Raw genomic sequence first — 19,770 nt, 5'->3', positions numbered from 1 at the left:
TACACATTCACATACACATACACATCATCAAATTCCTCATCGCATGCTTTGAATATTTAAATAGTAGGTGGGTTTAATGCAGTATAATCAAAGCTCACATTTAATTGGATGTCCCTGTTTTCTGCACATTTATATAAAAGTTGAGTCAGTAAAGGAAGGCAGAAAGTCGAACTGACAGCTTGAACATTGTACAACAGCTTCAAAGTGGTCTTTTGATGAAGAACGGGGTGCACAGGGCCAGGCTACATATGAGGATATAATCAGTTGTGAAAATGTTTGACATGAGGATCGTGGAGTACGACAGTCAAGAAATCCAGTATTGCTTTCCAGACAACAATTTATCATGTTTCAAAAATATCAAACCTGAAGTGGAATACATTGTTTTGTATGTTTTCATTTCTTTATTATCAGTGTTCACTGTGTTTCTGAACCTGCTGGTGATCATCTCCATCTCTCACTTCAAGCAGCTTCACACTCCAACCAACCTGATCATTCTCTCTCTGGCTGTGGCTGACCTGATTGTGGGACTGATTGTTATACCAATAATGGGCATCAGATTCATAGAATCATGCTGGTACTTTGGAGAGACATTCTGTTCTCTATTTTTATTTATTATTTTTATGGTTGTTACGGCATCTCTTGGTAATTTATTTTTTATATCTATAGATCGTTACATTGCTGTGAGTGACCCTTTGAGATACACAGTCAGGGTCACAACTGATAAAGTTGTTTTTTGCATTATTATAAACTGGATGTGTTGTGGCATATATTCTGTCATTATTTTGTACAACACTATGTTTTATCCAGAGACGCACGACAGGTGTTATGGAGAATGTACAGTTTCTTTTAAGTTTGAACATTTTGTCACAGATCTCATAGTCACTTTTGTTGCCCCTTCTTCAGTAGTCATGTCTATATATGTGAAAATATTCTGTGTTGCAAAGCATCAGGCCAAGGTTGTAAATTCTGTCACAGGTGTCAGCAGGTCACAAAGAAAGGCAGGAAAAACTCTGGGAATTGTTGTCGCAGTTTTCTTTATGTGTTGGATACCGTATTACATAGTCACCCTTATTGAAGGAAATGAGTCAACAGAATCTGTTGAACTTCATGTAACGTGCTGGATTTTGTACATGAATTCCTGTATGAATCCACTTATCTATGCTCTGTTTTATAAATGGTTTAGAATATCAGCTAAACACATTGTGACTTTAAATATATTCAAACCATCATCAGAATATTTTAGTATTTTCCCAGATGATAAATAATCTCTCTCTCTCTCTCTCTATATATATATGTGTGTGTGTGTGTGTGTGTAATTACGAATTATGATTATTACTTTGTATTTGATGAAATTCTATGCTGTTTATATACTTTTAGAAGGTAAATACTTTTAGAACAGCATGTTTTGTCACACTGCTTGAAATTTCATGCCATCTACCCATGTAACAGTTTATAAATGTTTATTCGAAATCAGTAAAGTTCAACAAAATCAATGTAAACAAACAGTGGGGCAACCTGTGTAAAATTGGAAAATCATCCGTGAAAATAATTGTGAAAAAAGTAAAGTATACATCAAATGAAATAATTTAAAGGGGGACTATTGAAATGCAGCACTTCAAATATATATTAAGAATAAATAAATACAGATTTAAGTAATAACTGTATGCAGACCTGGTAGAGAGCAGAACGGCTTGCAGAAAGGTTTGTTTGACACATTAGCAGTGTCTGATATTTTTTCCTCGTCTTATTCTTGAGAAAACTAGACACGTTTTGTACTATGAGCGCCGTTCCTGTTATGAAAAAAAAAAGAAAAAGAAGCAGAACAGAACAGACTGAAAGACGCAAATAGACCCAAAGTAAACTTTTGACATGATTTTTATTCCAGCTCTTCTGTCAGACTGTTTTTTTCCTTTCCTGAGCACGTTTGACCCCCAAAGTCTGGTTTGTTTGACTGGTGTGATCGCTCCGTACTGCATCTTGGCCCTCTTGAAGAGGTGGGTTCGTGCGCAGTATGCATGTAGTGTGAACACTTACTGTGCCCTAGCATGGAATAGCTTCTACTCTTGTGTGTGCTACTGTCATCATTACGACAGCAAACATCTGCTATTACTACTTGGATAGAACACTTTTCAATTAATTAAATTAATTCAAGTATATTTTAGGGTTGCATCGACTAGTCGACTTTAACGCTCATGCCATGACGCTTTAAGCATGATGTCGACTAGTAGCTGGTGATGGCCTATAGAGGGCGCAGCAGGATAAGAAATCTTTGAAGTCCACATTTACTCTCCGTATCCAACAGTTAATGACAAACAAATGCATACTCCAAGAGTGCTTCACAAGATATGTTTGATTATACCATTTGGATTCTCAATATTGATCGGATGAAAGCAAAACAGCTTATTGTACATGTAAGTTAATTGCTGTTCTAAACTGCGCTGCTGTATTACGCACACACAGACAGTAGCGCGCAGATCGCGCATGCTCACAGAATCATTCAGTAGCGCAGAAATATATTGTCAGCACTGTTCTGTGATTTATCAGTAAAATAGCTTAGAAACTGAAAAGTTCTAGTGTATATTTCTTAGTGAAGCTGTGGGTTTTAGTTACTATTTGTACAGAGAAGCTGCCAGGTAGAATTAATTCACATACAATCGCTTTCTCACTAATGCATTCATATAAATGTAAGCTTTACTATGCTACTTTATATGCATCTGATATAGAACGAGCAGAAATCTGCGAGAAATATAATGACCCAAAGACAAAAGAACTGATAAAAATAAGCTGTTATATAGGAGCAATATTTGTGGGCAGTGTCATATGCCGTGCACAAGGCAACCCATTTTCCAGTCACAGCACGAGGTTCAAACTTAGGGCTTGTTGACACAGAATGCATTTTTTCTTTCAAAAATGCAAGACGCGGGCAGTGGAATGGGGGAAAAACGCAAGGTCTCGAAATGCACAGAATTTTTAAATGCACTTTTTAAAAGTTGAACTGATTTGAACTTGAGCGCCACATTTTTAGAATGCCATGTCATGCATGAGACATTGCAAAAGATGCAAGATGGGAGCGCGACGGTCATACATGTCTGTCTAGCGTGTGTTTACATAGAAAAACAATGGAAAAGTAGGTCATTGGAATGGAAAAGCACATTCTGTGTGAACAGCCTTTATTTGTTCAATAATGACGTCATCATCGACTATATTTAGCTTTATAACTGGTCAGGTTCTCCCCTTATTGATGAACCGGAATTGTATTTTTTTTAAGTAAAACTGCAAATTCTGTCTCCGTAAAAAAGCTGCCTCCGTAATAATCTTCTGATACATGCAGCACAATCAAGTGAAACTGATAAATCTATTAAACAAAAAGTTGCATTGCAAATAACATAAGCGTGCTCTAGCTCAGAACGTTAAGTGCAGTGTAAGTGCAGGCCAGCAGGTGAGTGGGGAGGGGGGATAATTGCGCCAGGGCACGGTACAAGGCAACCGTGCCTAGTGTGAGTACACCCTTTTTTTACATGGTACACATGTAAACCAATGAATACAGAGTTGTAGCCCATTAACCACCTTTAACCACCAATAATAGCAATAAGCTCTGTGTTTTGTTACTTTCTATGAGAAACAAAGTCTCATCTCTCAAATTCTGTCCATTTTATCATGAAATTCAAACAATAAATGCCGTTTTGACACTCTTTGATGTGGCATGACCGATCACTGTATAGATGCGCCTCAGTTCAAGCAGCAGCGTGGAGCACAAGTGAACACGACCATCACTTCCTCTTTAATTCCAGTTACAGAATAAAAATGAACCACAAAGCTATTTTGAAAGATACAGTACTGTACAACTTACTGAAACGTATCTTGTGTAATCGCTCAATCAGTATTTCAATGGTTGAAAGATATCAATAAATCAGCTTGTGAACAATATGTCATGTAGCATTACATTTCTGAGGTAAATGTTTCTGAGGCAATTCATTCACAGCTCATTAGTTCGCTATTAGCCTATATATTGTTTATATTTTACTTAACCTGGTTTCATTATTTAATATGTATGCTTAATGTAAGCCTATGTTTAAATAAATCTGTCATGAAAACAAGTTATGTCTGTCATGTATTCCTTGTTTGTGGACACTTAGGTATTTCCTGTCTTATGTCCTGCTTTGTAGTTTTTGTAGTTTTTCATGTTGATTAGGTTCCCCAGGTGTTTCCATTTACCACACCCCCTTGTTATCTTGTTAAGCTAGTCTTCCTTGTGTATATATAGTGCTTGTGTTTCACTTGAGTTCTAGTCGTTGTAGGTGTTATGTGTGGTGTTTCCTTCTGTGTCGTTGTTCCTAGTGTTTTCTATGTGTTTTATTAAACCATTCCTGCATCTAGATCCGCTTTCTTGCCAGCTCATTTACACCTCTGAGACGATAACGGCCACTGTGTATATGAATATATTTTAACAATGAATTGGAGTAGAAACGTAATGTTATCATAAGATTTAGAAGTTAATGCAAAAACTGCCTTATATGCATTTTACATGTTTGCATACAACATACAACTAGTGAGTGTTGATTATTATATCTAAAAATAAATAGCAATTGAATTTAGGGCTCTGTTGTTAATTGTATCCTTTAATATTATAGCAACAAGTAAGTTTATTTTTTTACCTCTTGCTGTACTGTACTGTCATTTTTGTGTGCCGTTACACCCCTAATACACATCATCAAGGTCCTCATGGGATGCTTTGAATATTTAAATTGTAGGTGGGTTTAATGCAGTATAATCAAACCACTCATTTAATTGGTTGTCCCTTTCTATATGTTATTAAATTAGAGTTGAGTCAGTAAAGGAAGGCAGAAAGTCAAACTGACAGCTTGAACATTATACCACAGCTTCAAAGCGGTCTTTTGATGAAGAACGGGGTGCACAGGGCCAGGCTACATATGAGGATATAATCAGCTGTGAAAATGTTTGACATGGGTATGATGGAGGAGGACATCAGTCAAGAAATCCAATATTGCTTTCCAGACAACAATTTATCATGTTTCAAAGATATCAAACCTGAAGTGGAATACATTGTTTTGTATGTTTTCATTTCTTTATTATCAGTGTTCACTGTGTTTCTGAACCTGCTGGTGATCATCTCCATCTCTCACTTCAAGCAGCTCCAAACTCCAACCAACCTGATCATTCTCTCTCTGGCTGTGGCCGACCTGATTGTGGGACTGATTGTTATACCATTAATGGGCATCAGATTCATAGAATCATGCTGGTACTTTGGAGAGACATTCTGTTCTCTATTTTTATTTATTATTTTTATGGTTGTTACGGCATCTTTTGGTAATTTATTTATTATATCTGTAGATCGTTATATTGCTGTGAGTGACCCTTTGAGATACACAGTCAGGGTCACAACTGATAAAGTTGTTTTTTGCATTATTATAAACTGGATGTGTTGTGGCATATATTCTGTCCTTATCTTGTACAATACTATGTTTTACCCAGAGACACACAACAGGTGTTATGGAGAATGTGTAGTTTCTTTTAAGTTTGAACATTTTGTCACAGATATCATTGTCACTTTTGTTGCCCCTTCTTCTGTGATCATGTCTATATATGTGAAAATCTTCTGTGTTGCAAAGCATCAGGCCAAGGTTGTAAATTCTGTCACAGGGATCAGCAGGTCACAAAGAAAGGCAGGAAAAACTTTGGGTATTGTTGTAATAGTTTACTTTATGTGTTGGATACCATACTATATTGTCATCCTTATTGAAGGAAATGAGTCAACAGAATCAGTTGAATTTAATGTAACATGCTGGATTGTGTACATGAATTCCTGTATGAATCCACTTATCTATGCTCTGTTTTATAAATGGTTTAGAATATCAGCTAAACACATTCTGACTCTAAAAATCTTGAATCCATCATCAGAGTACTTAAGTCTTTTCCCAGAGGATAAATGATCCATTTATAAGTTTTGCTTGGAGAGTCACTGATCTGATATATCTTCAATTATGTTTCCTTGTACATTGATTATTACTTTGTATTTGATGACATTATATGTTGTACATCAGCAAGTGAAAGTTATAATCTCTGAAGGGTGGTAAATGGGTAATAGAAGGTTCATTGAGGAGGAAATGTGAGAGGAAATCTGCTCTGACATCTGCTCTGACATTTTTTCTGCTTTAGTGGATTCTTGTCTTTAACAGGAAGCAATAATCTGATCCGCCATATCAAAATTTCATGGTTTTGTTTTATATATTACACATGCCAAAGATGTAAGACACAACAGAAACCTTTTCAGTAGCTATTAGTGCTGTCAATTGATAAAAAAATAACTAATTAATAGCACATTTTCAGTTAATAATCATGATAAATCACACCTAACAATTTTTTCTATATTTTTATATAATAACTTTATATTGAATCTTCAAATGAATGAAGAAACAACTAAGACTTAATTTTAAAAATGTGTTTAATGGCATCTTTTTAAATCTTTTAAGTGCTAGGAAGGCCAGCACCACTGATACCAATACGGATGTCTATATTAAATGGATTTTTTCCCTCAGTTTTAGCCATTAATTATAGCCATTCAACATTACAGTATAATTGAAAGCCATAACTGTAACATTTAATAGGTTTTATAAATATAACACATTTTAAATTTAAGTGAACTTGAAACAATCTTCACAAACCATTTATAATAAACGTCACATTTAGCTGGATTTGTTTAGGATTTTTTTTTCTACTGGCTGGTGCAGAATTTTACTTGCTCTGCCAAAAAAGTTATTGTTTTCATCATTTTTGACTTGTGCAATCTTGTTAAATGATTAATCCTTATTAAAGACACAAAAGTTGTTCAATCAAGAGCAGCGAGTGATTTTGTGTTTGTTTTTTGTTCTTTGGTTGTCATTAATGATAGACTGCAGCAGATTTATAAGGCTGCTGTCACTTTAATGCTGCATTTCCACTTTAATGTTGTTGGGAATGATGTCACCCCATAGACTGTAAAAAAAGATGGACGACACACCTTCACTCTCTTCCATTGTAGAAAAGTGAAGCCGCCAATTCCCCAAAATGGTGCTGACATCTTGCGCTAATTACGTTGTTCGGTGCCCGAGTCTGCTGAATCTGTCAAAACTGCACAATTAATCATTTATTCACATTGTGTCTCTGCTTTGTTTTTATAATGAGAGGATTTGTGCACGTGCAGAACTTAGTAAACTTGCTCTAAAAATAAACTCATTCAGCGTTTTGAGAGATACTGAGCGGATTCTCACTACCGGTAACTTAAACACCTCTGATTGGTCATTTTCAACAGAAATCCATTTAATTGACTACAATACCCAACGTTGTAATAAATAGATATGCTGGTAGCGCCTTTGAACTCAAAAAACACGAATATAACACCTAGATCGCTTTAAAGGGTTAGTTCACCCAAAAATTAAAATTCTGTCATTAATTACTCGCCCTCATGTCGTTCCACAACCGGAAGAACTTTATTTATCTTCGGAACACAAATTAAGATATTTTTGATGAAAAGAGAGGTATATGACTCGTTCATAGACAGCAATTTAACCAACACTTTCAAGGTCCAGTAAGGTACTAAAGACATTGTTAAAAAGGTGTCGTGACTGCAGTGGTTTAACCTTAATTTTATAAAGCGACGAGAGTACTTTTTATGCACAAAAGCAAAACAAAAATAACAACTTTACATCTGTGACTCACTTTCCTGGTAAAATGTGAAAATGTATGTTCACTATTTCATAGGGATGTAACGATATCAAAATATAAAGTCCACAATATGATATTTATTGAGGTATTTAAAAAAAAAAAGACAAATAAAGACTTGGAAAAAAGTGTTAAACAATGATTGAACATTACAATGATGTACAAATTAACCATGTCATATCCTGTCCTCTTTATCTGTCCTTTTTTTTCCCTCTAATCATAACTGTTGCTTAGAGATATGAAGTATAGTATGAGATGAGTCAAATGACCTAAAACTTGGACCTTGACAAAGGTAACATCTATTATTTTTTCTAACATTCTCAAGAGTTGTATTTGTTAAGTAAGCAATAAGGTATGAGAGGCTGTGCTGTATTGTGAATAAGTCACGTCTGAAGGGCGTTGTTGGGCTTCGCGTCGTGCCTAAAAAAAATATGTATCAATGCAACTTTCCTGAAGTAGACTTTCAGTAAAAGCATTCCTTCCACTGGAAAAAATAGTCCCTGACCGTGAACAGCAACAGAAGTTACATTATTACGCCATTAGATGGCAGCAAAGACTGTCTTTATGAGTGTGTCAGTCAGTAACGAAGACTTTAACATTGAAAAGACTGAATTGTTGTGAACACGGAACAAAACGCAACTGATAAATGCTTTTCATCAAAGTACGCTCCCTTTACAATGGTTGAAGCTGTCAATCAAACAGCGCAAGATTATCTGGACACTTGCCAAAACTGCCATGATAATAAATGCCGCTGTTACATTGCACAACAAAGCTCTTAGGCTAACAATACTGTATTTACATACAAATGTTTGTTGTTAGTTGTGGTGAAAGCATTTCGTGAGAGTGCAGAAATGGAGTTACAACGATGAGATCACTGCATTCACGTGATCAACAGACTGTCATCTGTTCAGTGCTCATCACTGCAACCTTGTGAACCTTGTGAAAATCATACTAACATTATAAGTGCAACTCAGGAAACATTGTAAAATAATAAAAAATCCACTTCATGAACAATATTAAAATGAATGTGATACTGAATTATTGTTGGCCCTTGTTCAACGCAGTTACGTTTCAGTTTTTCAATTTTTGTAATTTTTGAAAGGATTACACAATCAGAACTTTTACATTTCAAATAATTAAATTCATTGCTAAATGCTTTGAATATTTAAATAGTAGGTGGGCTTAATGGAGTATAATCAAACCTCACATTTAATGGGATGTCCCTTTTTTCTGTACATATAAATTAGAGTTTGAATCAGTGAAGGAAGGTAAAAAGCTGAATGTTGTACTATAGCTTTATAGAGGTCTTTGATGAGTGAACAACAGGGCCAGGCTACATATGAGGATATAATAAAATCTGGAAATGATTAACAGGAGCATCATGGAGGACAACAGTCAAGAAATCCAGTATTGCTTTCCAAACAACAGTTTGTCATGTTTCAAAGAAATCAAACATGAAGCGGAATACGTCATTTTGTACATTTTCGTTTTTTTAGCATCAGTGTTCACTGTGTTTCTGAACCTGCTGGTGATCATCTCCATCTCTCACTTCAAGCAGCTTCACACTCCAACTAACCTGCTCATCCTCTCTCTGGCTGTGGCTGACCTGATTGTGGGACTGATTGTTATACCATTTATGGGCATCACATTCATAGAATCATGCTGGTACTTTGGAGAGACATTCTGTTCTCTATATTTATTTATTGCTTTTATGGTTGTTTCAGCATCTCTTGGTAATTTAGTCTTTATATCTGTTGATCGTTACATTGCTGTGAGTGACCCTTTGAGATACACAGTAAGGGTCACAACTGATAAAGTTGTTTTTTGCAATTTTACAAACTGGCTGTGTTCAAGCATATATTCTGTCATTATCTTGTATAATACTATGTTCTACCCAGAGACACACGGCAGGTGTTATGGAGAATGTACAGTTTCTTTTAAATTTGAACATGTTGTCACAGACCTCATAGTCACTTTTGTCACACCTTCTTCTGTAGTCATGTCTATCTATGTGAAAATCTTCTGTGTTGCGAAACATCAGGCCAAGGTTGTAAATTCTGTCACAGGTGTCAGCAGGTCACAAAGAAAGGCAGCAAAAACTTTGGGTATTGTTGTAATGGTTTACTTTATGTGTTGGATACCATACTATATAGTCACTCTTATTGAAGGAAATGAGCCAACGGTTCAATTTAATGTTACATGCTGGATTTTGTACATGAATTCCTGTATGAATCCCCTTATCTATGCTCTGTTTTATAAATGGTTCCGATTATCAGCTAAACACATTGTGACTCTAAAAATATGTAAACCATCTTCAGAATACTTTAGCCTTTTCCCAGAGGATAAATAATTAAGGAATATTTTTTTTAAGAATAATTTTAAAAGAGTTGTAAGAATTTTGCTTAAAGAGTTACTGATATATTCCTTATTGTTTTCTTGTACAGTATTCAGTACTTTGTTTTTGAGGATATTTTATGTTGTACATCAGCAAGTTAAGGATATAAGCTCCCTGATGAAAATAAATACATAATATTCATAGAACCACAGCAAATAGGAGTTGTTTCTTTTTACATCAAGATTTTAAGTTATGTTTATGATTGTTTAAAAAATGTGTATGGTGTGCATTTCTTTTTTTACCTCTTTGTAGTTCACTTACTCCTAAATGGTGCCAAAATACAAATACAAATACATTATGTATCGTCTCAATGTGAAGTTATAGAATCTGTCTTTATAACGATTATATTAGAAAAATTATGTTTAACAGTTTTAAAAGTAGTATAGTATGTCACAGTTTGAAATTATGTCAACTACCCACATACTTGTGTACAAATGTTTGTTTAGTTTAACAAAGTTAATGTAATCAAACAATGGGCCAGACTTGTGCAAAAGTGGAAAAACATCAGTAAGAATAAATTAAAGCACAGATCAAATTAAATCATTTAAATGGGGTCAATACATAGAAACACAATACCTCAAGTGTATATAAAGAATAAACAAATCTAAATTGAAGTAATAACTGTATAAAGACCTGGTAGAAAGTGTTTTTGTACAGAAAATTTTGCACATTCTATGCCTTAGCATTGGCAGTGTGTGAAGACAGGTTTTGTACTGTTAAAAGTATAAAACCTATAGCCCCAAAGTAAACTTTGTAAACTTTGTTTTCTGTCTGAATTTTCTTTTTTTAATGACTTTCTTAAAGATATCTATAAAAAAAGAAAAGGTTTAACCAGGGGCCAGGGGCTTCCCTCTTTTCCACCTCATTTATGAATGCCTGTGTGGCCATGTCCATTTTACATTTGTTTTCGAATTAGCGGCAGTTTGGGGGCAGCAATTGTTTGAATGGTAGTTTCATTATTATTCTTAATGAAAAACAACAACGAAACAGTACAATGACAAACTGACTTATATTAAACAAAACTTTTATTAACAAAATGAATAAGCACGGCATACATCATGCTATAGGCTAGGCTTAATATAAAATAAAAAAAAAACTTTGTTAATAACACAAAGTTAAAAACAACAACAACAACAAACCCCCCCCCCCCCAAAAAAAAAAACAAAAAACGGCTGAACACTGTGTAACACCGGTAACGCCTATCGCAGCATGCCTAGAGTAAAGCATTACTTCTCAATTAGGTACATGGGACATGGCTCTTTTTTTAATATATTACAATAATATTTATATTTAAAAAATAAATCCATCATTATAAATATTAAAATTATTGTTAGTCAGTAAATGTCTGTAACGACTCGTCACACGAAGTGGGATCCATTAGCAGGCTTTTATTAACAATGATCGTGGTCAGACAGGCAATAGTCAAACAACAGCAGACTGGAACAACAGAGGGCAGGCAGAATCGTAGTCATAATACAGGCAGTGGGTCAGGGCTGGTCAGAATCAAGGCAAATAGTCCAAAGGGCAGGCAGCAGAGAATCGTAACGGGGATCAAATGGTCAATAACAGGAAGGCAGACACAATAAAGAACGCTCAGAAATGCAAACCGTAGTAATACAAGACCGCGCAAGGAATGCAAGACTGAATGCAGCTTAAATAGTCCAGGTAATGAGTTGCAGCTGGATGGGATGATCAGTGCCAAGGTACGGGGCTGATGGGAAATGTAGTGTGTGCATGTATGTGTGTGTGTGTGTGTGTGTGTCAGTATTCTGGTGAGGGCGCCCTCTGATGGCCAAAGGAGGGAATCACGGAGTTCGTCTCTGTGACAATGTCTTTCTCTCAATGAACATACATGCTCGTAAACAATACCCAGGCTTGTAGATTTCTGCTGAAATTTTCAGATGAATTGCACTCTCCAAAACTTTCTTTGAGACTCCACCTCAGCAGTGCGATTTTCTTTCTCATATTCTTGAGAAAACTGAACATGATTTGTACTGTGATGAACACTCTATCTGTCAAAAAAGCATTAAAAATTAAACAGACTGAACAACTCAATTAGCCCCATTTTTTTTTTATATTTCTGTCTAAATTTTCTGTATGCATTTTATTTGAATTTTCTGTCTTTAATGATTTTCATGTAGATATCTATAAACAATGAAAATGTTTAACGAGCCAAGCACCAAAGCTCCTATTGTTTGTATTAGTTCCTATTCTTCTGTTTCCTCTAAAGTCTGATTTATACTTCTACATCGGACCTACCCGGGGCCCAGGGCCGCTGCTGGCCAAATGGGTGCTCTAAGCAGAACTGTATTGTTGTGCCCTCCAACCCCCTCCACAAACTCCATTACCATTTTTTTTTTTTTGTAGTTATAAAAATAGACCTAAGTGAACAACAGTCTTTAAAATGACTTAAAATACATAAGCTATATAATAACAATGAGGCAATAATTGTTTGTTTCAATGAAAGTAACAAAAGCAAGTTATTTTGTTTTTTTTTTTAACAACACTGTCAAAATACATAATGTAATACATAATGTAAACAATCAACTTACGTACATTATGAATTATATGTCAAATGCCTGCAGAGGGCTCAAAAAAAAGGGGTGAAGAGGGAATGGCGTGTTGCGTGTGCTTAAGTTTCTGCGTTCTCCATAATTCTTTTTAATATCTGTTCCTGTTTACATTTATTTTAAGTTAATATTACTATACAATAGTAATATTACTATATTACCTACAGAATATTAGTTTACTTATATATTTAGACTTTTTTTTTTTTTTTTTTGAGCAAAAACAGTGCCCCCCCGGGAGTTGGTGCCCTACGCAAACTGCGTACTCTGCATATAGGGAGCGGCGGTACTGCCGGGGCCTCAGCACCGTAGGCAATGCGCCGGTTTTCATTTATACTTCTGCATCGTTGTCCGCGTTGACTTGCAACATGCAGACCACTAGTAGGCAGTGTCCATGGTCATGTTGAGTATCAAGGCGAAGAAGCAGCAGTTTGTCATGTATCAGAGATTGTATTATTATAGGGAGATGAGAGGGTCTGTATCTCTTACCATTGGAGAAAGCGTAACGGCTAACTTAATCACGTACGGCACCTCTCAGCCTATTGTGTAATGACCTCTGGTCTCCTTTCCTGCGTACTGGCAGTCTTTAACACAGCATTAGCATTAGCTGTTACACTTTTTTGGCTAATGGTTGCAGGCTTGTCATCTAGTGGCTTTGTCATGTACGTTGTCAGAGAAGCTTCAGCAATGATGGCAGCAAATAGGCAACGACTTTTGTTGCAGTTTGACGGTGCGTGTCCCCTGAAACAGAGCGTTTTTTCATTCCTATGGAAGTTGAAAAATGCTTGCTCTTCTCCGCTTGGTCTGTGCCAGTTTTTTGACCTGAGGGATGGGTTCTAGCAGACCAATCACAGCGCTCGCGGACCATGTAGAATTGACGCGTTGTTACATTTTTGGAGAGGCGGATGTCAGGCTACGCCATTCATAGTTTTCAGTCATGTGACTGTCGTGGAGCCCTGGAGGGCAAAACAGCCATGTAACTGCACCACAAGCCTGTCAGTTCTCCATCTTAAAAACAAAAATATGTGAACAAGATGCAAGTTTTGGGCACTTGTGATCCATATACAGCACCTGCAGTGATTTCAATCACTAAAAGCAGTGGGACAATTTTTTTAAAAAGCTAACTTGAAAAACACTAGGGTGGGTTGCACCAATAAGGATTAAATTAAGCAAAGTTTAACACTAATCAAGGATTTGTTGTGTTGCACCACTTCATTTTAAACACAGATTAACTACACAGAAAGACTGATTAAAGGGCTGATCAAGCAGCATAGGCGGAGGGTGAACCGATGCCAGGCTAAAGAATCCTTAGTGCAACCCACCCTTAAAGTGCCTTAATGCACTAAAACAGTAATATTAAAAGATGAATTTCAGTTTAACCCTTTTTGATGATGCATACTATATACAGTCGAGCAGATGAGCCCAGAATATGAATGTTTTTCTTTATAATGGTTTTCGATGGAAAAAAAAACGCTTAACGAGAAACCTTGTGTTGCATTAATATTCTGTGTTCATTTGTTTGTCTGTACAAAGTATGCATAATCAACAAAGTGTATATTGAATTTGGTCTTTTCACTGTCTTACTACATTAGATCTTACTACAAACCTGGTAAAAATGACTGGCGGGCAATGGAGGAAAGCCTTGTTTTGCCCTCCAGGTTGGCGTTCCTTTAAGGGTGTGACGTCACGTGAAAACTATGAATAGGCTACGCGTACTACACACAGCCTACACCATAGATAGAGCCCACATAACGCTGTGTAAAATAGTTGGCACACTACTTTTCAAACAGATCTCATTGTCACTTTTGTTGCCCCTTCTTCTGTGATCATGTCTACATATGTGAAAATCTTCTGTGTTGCAAAGCATCAGGCCAAGGTTGTAAATTCTGTCACAGAGATCAGCAGTTCACAAAGAAAGGCAGGAAAAACTTTGGGTATTGTTGTAATAGTTTACTTTATGTGTTGGATACCATACTATATTGTCATCCTTATTGAAGGAAATGAGTCAACAGAATCAGTTGAATTTAATGTAACATGCTGGATTGTGTACATGAATTCCTGTATGAATTCCTGTATTTATAAGTTTTGCTTGGAGAGTCACTGATCTGATATATCTTCAATTATGTTTCCATGTACATTGATTATTACTTTGTATTTGATGATATTATATGTTGTACATCAGCAAGTGAAAGTTATAAACTCTGAAGGGTGGTAAATGGGTAATAGAAGGTTCATTGAGGAGGAAATGTGAGAGGAAATCTGCTCTGACATCTGCTCTGACAACATTTTTTCTGCTTTAGTGGATTCTTGTCTTTAACAGGAAACAATAATCTGATCCGCCATATCAAAATTGTTTTGTTTTATATATTACGCATGCCAAAGATGTAAGACACAACAGAAACCTTTTCAGTAGCTATTAGTGCTGTCAATTGATAAAAAAATAACTAATTAACAGCACACTGAATTATTGTTGGCCCTTGTTTAACGCGGTTACGTTACAGTTTTTCAATTTTTGTAATTTTTGACAAAATTACACAATTAGAACTTTTACATTTCAAATAATTAAATTCATTGCTAAATGCTTTGAATATTTAAATAGTAGGTGGGTTTAATGGAGTATAATCAAACCTCACATTTAATGGGATGTCCCTTTTTTCTGTACATATAAATTAGAGTTTGAATCAGTGAAGGAAGGTAAAAAGCTGAATGTTGTACTATAACTTTATAGGGGTCTTTGATGAGTGAACAACAGGGCCAGGCTACATATGAGGATATAATAAAATCTGGAAAATGATTAACAGGAGCATCATGGAGGACAACAGTCAAGAAATTCAGTATTGCTTTCCAAACAACAGTTTGTCATGTTTCAAAGAAATCAAACATGAAGTGGAATACGTCATTTTGTACATTTTCATTTCTTTATTATCAGTGTTCACTGTGTTTCTGAACCTGCTGGTGATCATCTCCATCTCTCACTTCAAGCAGCTTCACACTCCAACCAACCTGATCATTCTCTCTCTGGCTGTGGCTGACCTGATTGTGGGACTGATTGTTATACCATTTATGGGCATCACATTCATAGAATCATGCTGGTACTTTGGAGAGACATTCTGTTCTCTATTTTTATTTATTGCTTTTATGGTTGTTTCAGCATCTCTTGGTAATTTAGTCTTTATATCTGTTGATCGTTACATTGCTGTGAGTGACCCTTTGAGATACACAGTAAGGGTCACAACTGATAAAGTTGTTTTTTGCATTATTACAAACTGGCTGTGTTCAAGCATATATTCTGTCATTATCTTGTACAATACTATGTTCTACCCAGAGACACACGACAGGTGTTATGGCGAATGTACAGTTTCTTTTAAATTCGAACATGTTGTCACAGACCTCATAGTCACTTTTGTCACACCTTCATCTGTAGTCATGTCTATATATGTGAAAATCTTCTGTGTTGCGAAACATCAGGCCAAGGTTGTAAATTCTGTCACAGGTGTCAGCAGGTCACAAAGAAAGGCAGCAAAAACTTTGGGTATTGTTGTAATGGTTTACTTTATGTGTTGGATACCATACTATATAGTCACTCTTATTGAAGGAAATGAGTCAACGGTTCAATTTAATGTTACATGCTGGATTTTGTACATGAATTCCTGTATGAATCCCCTTATCTATGCTCTGTTTTATAAATGGTTCCGATTATCAGCTAAACACATTGTGACTCTAAAAATATGTAAACCATCTTCAGAATACTTTAGCCTTTTCCCAGAGGATAAATAATTAAGGAATATTTTTTTAAGAATAATTTTAAAAGAGTTGCTTAAAGAGTTACTGATATATTCCTTATTGTTTTCTTGTACAGTATTAATTACTTTGTATTTTAGGATATTTTATGTTGTACATCAGCAAGTTAAGGTTATAAGCTCCCTGATGAAAATGCATACATAATATTCATAGAACCACAGCAAATAGGAGTTGTTGTTTTTTTTACATCAAGATTTTAAGTTATGTTTATGATTGTTTAAAAAATGTGTATGGTGTGCATTTCTTTTTTTACCTCTTTGTAGTTCACTTACTCCTAAATGGTGCCAAAATACACGTACAAATACATTATGTATCGTCTCAATGTGAAGTTATAGAATCTGTCTTTATAATGATTATATTAGAAAAATTATGTTTAACAGTTTTAGAAGTAGTATGCCACAGTTTGAAATTGTGTCAACTACCCACATACTTGTGTACAAATGTTTGTTTAGTTCAACAAAGTTAATGTAATCAAACAATGGGCCAGACTTGTACAAAAGTGGAAAAACTTCAGTAAGAATAAATTAAAGCACAGATCAAATTAAATCATTTAAATGGGGTCAATACATAGAAACACAATACCTCAAGTGTATATAAAGAATAAACAAATCTGAATTGAAGTAATAACTGTATACAGACCTGGTAGAAAGTGTTTTTGTGCAGAAAATTTTGCACATTCTTTGTCTTAGCATTGGCAGTGTGTAAAGACAGGTTTTGTACTGTTAAAAGCGCTATAAAACCTATAGCTCCAAAGTAAACTTTGTTTTCTGTCTGAATTTTTATTTTTTTAATGACTTTCTTAAAGATATCTATAAAAAAAGAAAAGGTTTAACCAGGGGCCAGGGGCTTCCCTCTTTTCCACCTCATTTATGAATGCCTGTGTGGCCATGTACATTTTACTTTCGTTTTCGAATTAGCGGCAGTTTGGGGGCAGCAGTTGTTTGAATGAAAGTTTCATTATTATTCTTAATGAAAAACAACAACGAAACAGTACAATGACAAACTCACTTATATTAAACAAAACTTTTATTAACAAAATGAATAAGTACGGCATACACCATGCTATAGCCTAGGCTTAATATAAAATAACAAAAAACTTTGTTAATAACACAAAGTAAAAAACAAAACAAAAAAAAAAACACGGCTGAACACTGTGTAACACCGGTAACACCTATCGCAGCAAGCCTAGACTAAAGTATTACTTCTCAGTTAGGTACATGGGAAATGGCTCGTTTTACATATATTACAATAATATTTATATTTAAAAAATATATCCATCATTATAAATATTAAAATTATTATTAGTCAGTAAAGTCTTTAATACAGCGTTAGCATTAGCAGTGTATTAGCAGCATAACCATTTTGGCTAATGGTTGCAGGCTTGTCATCTAGTGGCTTTGTTATGTACGTTGTCAGAGAAGTTTCAGCAATGATGGCAGCAAATAGGCAACGACTTTTGTTGCAGTTTGACGGTGCGTGTCCCCTGAAACAGAGCGTTTTTTCATTCCTATGGAAGTTGAAAACGCTTGCTCTTCTCCGCTTGGTCCGTGCAGGTTTTTGACCTGAGGGAGGGGTTCTAGCAGACCAATCACAGCGCTCGCGGACCATGTAGAATTGAAGCGTTGTTACATTTTTGGAGAGGCGGATGTCAGGCTACGCCATTCATAGTTTTCAGTCATGTGACTGTCGTGGAGCCCTGGAGGGCAAAACAGCCATGTAACTGCACCACAAGCCTGTCAGTTTTCCATCTTAAAAACAAAAATATGTGAACAAGATGCAAGTTTTGGGCACTTGTGATCCATATACAGCACCTGCAGTGATTTCAATCACTAAAAACAGCGGGACGATTTTTTAAAAAGCTAACATGAAAAACACTAGGGTGGGTTGCACCAATAAGGATTAAATTAAGCAAAGTTTAACACTAATCAAGGATTTGTTGTGTTGCACCACTTCATTTTAAACACAGATTAACTACACAGAAAGACTGATTAAAGGGCTGATCAAGCAGCATAGGCGGAGGGTGAACCAATGCCAGGCTAAAGAATCCTTAGTGCAACCCACCCTTAAAGTGCCTTAATGCACTAAAACAGTGATATTAAAAGATCAAATTCAGTTTAACCCTTTTTGATGATGCATACTATATACAGGCGAGCAGATGAGCCCAGAATATGAACGCAACGCGTTTTTCTTTATAATGGTTTTCGAAAACCATTATAAAAAAAAACGCTTAACGAGAAACCTTGTGTTGCATTAATATTCTGTGTTCATTTGTTTGTCTGTATAAAGTATGCATAATCAACAAAGTGTATATTGAATTTGGTCTTTTCACTGTCTTACTACATTAGATCTTACTACAAACCTGGTAAAAATGACTGGCGGGCAATGGAGGAAAGCCTTGTTTTGCCCTCCAGGTTGGCGTTCCTTTAAGGGTGTGACATCACTTGAAAACGTCTCGGTTACGTATGTAACCCTCGTTCCCTGAAGGAGGGAACGGAGACGTACGTCAGTAGTGACCGACGAATTGGGATATCGCTAGAGAGCCCTATCAGCTTCGAGTGAACTACAACAGGCCAATGAAGTTGGCGTGCGATATTTGCATAATGCGCACCGCCCCCGCCAGGTGGTATAAATAGGGGAGCAGATGCAATCGCACTCTGTTTTTCGCTGAGGAGACAACCTAGTCTGCACTACAGCGAGGGTACAGCAACTGTGGCGACGGGACGTACGTCTCCGTTCCCTCCTTCAGGGAACGAGGGTTACATACGTAACCGAGACGTTCCCTTTCAGTCGGTCACGTTCGACGTACGTCAGTAGTGACCGACGAATTGGGATCCCAAATAAAGCGCCACAGTATGAACCCCTTCCAGTGCCCAGCGCAAGCTCTAGCCACCCGGCGCACCAGTGGGACGGGGAAGGGGGCGAGCTTACGCCGAGAGAGTCTACTGCTGTTCCGATATACCCACTAAGTAAACTAGACTACACTGGGGAAGCGAACCCGTAGGGGACGCTGCGGAGACCACTACCCACCTGTAGGGGAGGAATTTACGTGGAGAGTACACATATGGACTGGCCGTGGGCAGTACGCATATGGAGTCCCTGGGATGGCTCCACCTGGGTAGGGGGGAGACTCATCTGACAGGTGACAGCAGAGCTGGCTCTGCTAGGGAAAGACACGGGCTCGCCGTAGGGAGTTGACCGTGGACAAATACACACATGGGACCGCTCACGTGGAGGGGTCACGACATGTGGAACCCAGCCAAACGTCAACGTCGGTGACGGAGGTTTGGC

General features: G+C 36.5%; 4 protein-coding genes across 4 annotated transcripts; all 4 read left to right on the top strand.

Moving 5' to 3' along the window:
• Positions 1 to 272: 272 nt before the first annotated feature.
• LOC127521407 (trace amine-associated receptor 13c-like) lies at positions 273 to 1,265 on the top strand (the record flags this gene model as incomplete). Its single annotated transcript, XM_051910648.1, has 1 exon — positions 273 to 1,265. A coding segment is annotated over one exon (993 nt), but the record flags the coding sequence as incomplete, so codon positions are not given.
• Positions 1,266 to 4,970: 3,705 nt separating this feature from the next.
• LOC127521509 (trace amine-associated receptor 13c-like) lies at positions 4,971 to 5,951 on the top strand. The gene has a single exon (XM_051910791.1). The coding sequence runs from the start codon at positions 4,971 to 4,973 to the stop codon at positions 5,949 to 5,951; it is 981 nt and encodes a 326-aa protein (XP_051766751.1).
• Positions 5,952 to 9,082: 3,131 nt separating this feature from the next.
• LOC127521496 (trace amine-associated receptor 13c-like) lies at positions 9,083 to 10,069 on the top strand. Its single transcript, XM_051910770.1, has one exon. It carries the CDS (start codon positions 9,083 to 9,085, stop codon positions 10,067 to 10,069), a length of 987 nt encoding a protein of 328 aa, XP_051766730.1.
• Positions 10,070 to 15,471: 5,402 nt separating this feature from the next.
• Positions 15,472 to 16,458, top strand: LOC127521324 (trace amine-associated receptor 13c-like). The gene has a single exon (XM_051910526.1). The coding sequence runs from the start codon at positions 15,472 to 15,474 to the stop codon at positions 16,456 to 16,458; it is 987 nt and encodes a 328-aa protein (XP_051766486.1).
• The last annotated feature ends 3,312 nt before the right edge of the window (positions 16,459 to 19,770 follow it).

This window comes from Ctenopharyngodon idella, chromosome 10 (assembly GCF_019924925.1).
Source record: "Ctenopharyngodon idella isolate HZGC_01 chromosome 10, HZGC01, whole genome shotgun sequence".
In the NCBI taxonomy this organism is placed as follows: Eukaryota; Metazoa; Chordata; class Actinopteri; order Cypriniformes; family Xenocyprididae; genus Ctenopharyngodon; species Ctenopharyngodon idella.
Note: the sequence above shows the minus strand (reverse complement) of the source record. Positions and strands in the feature narration are given on the sequence as shown.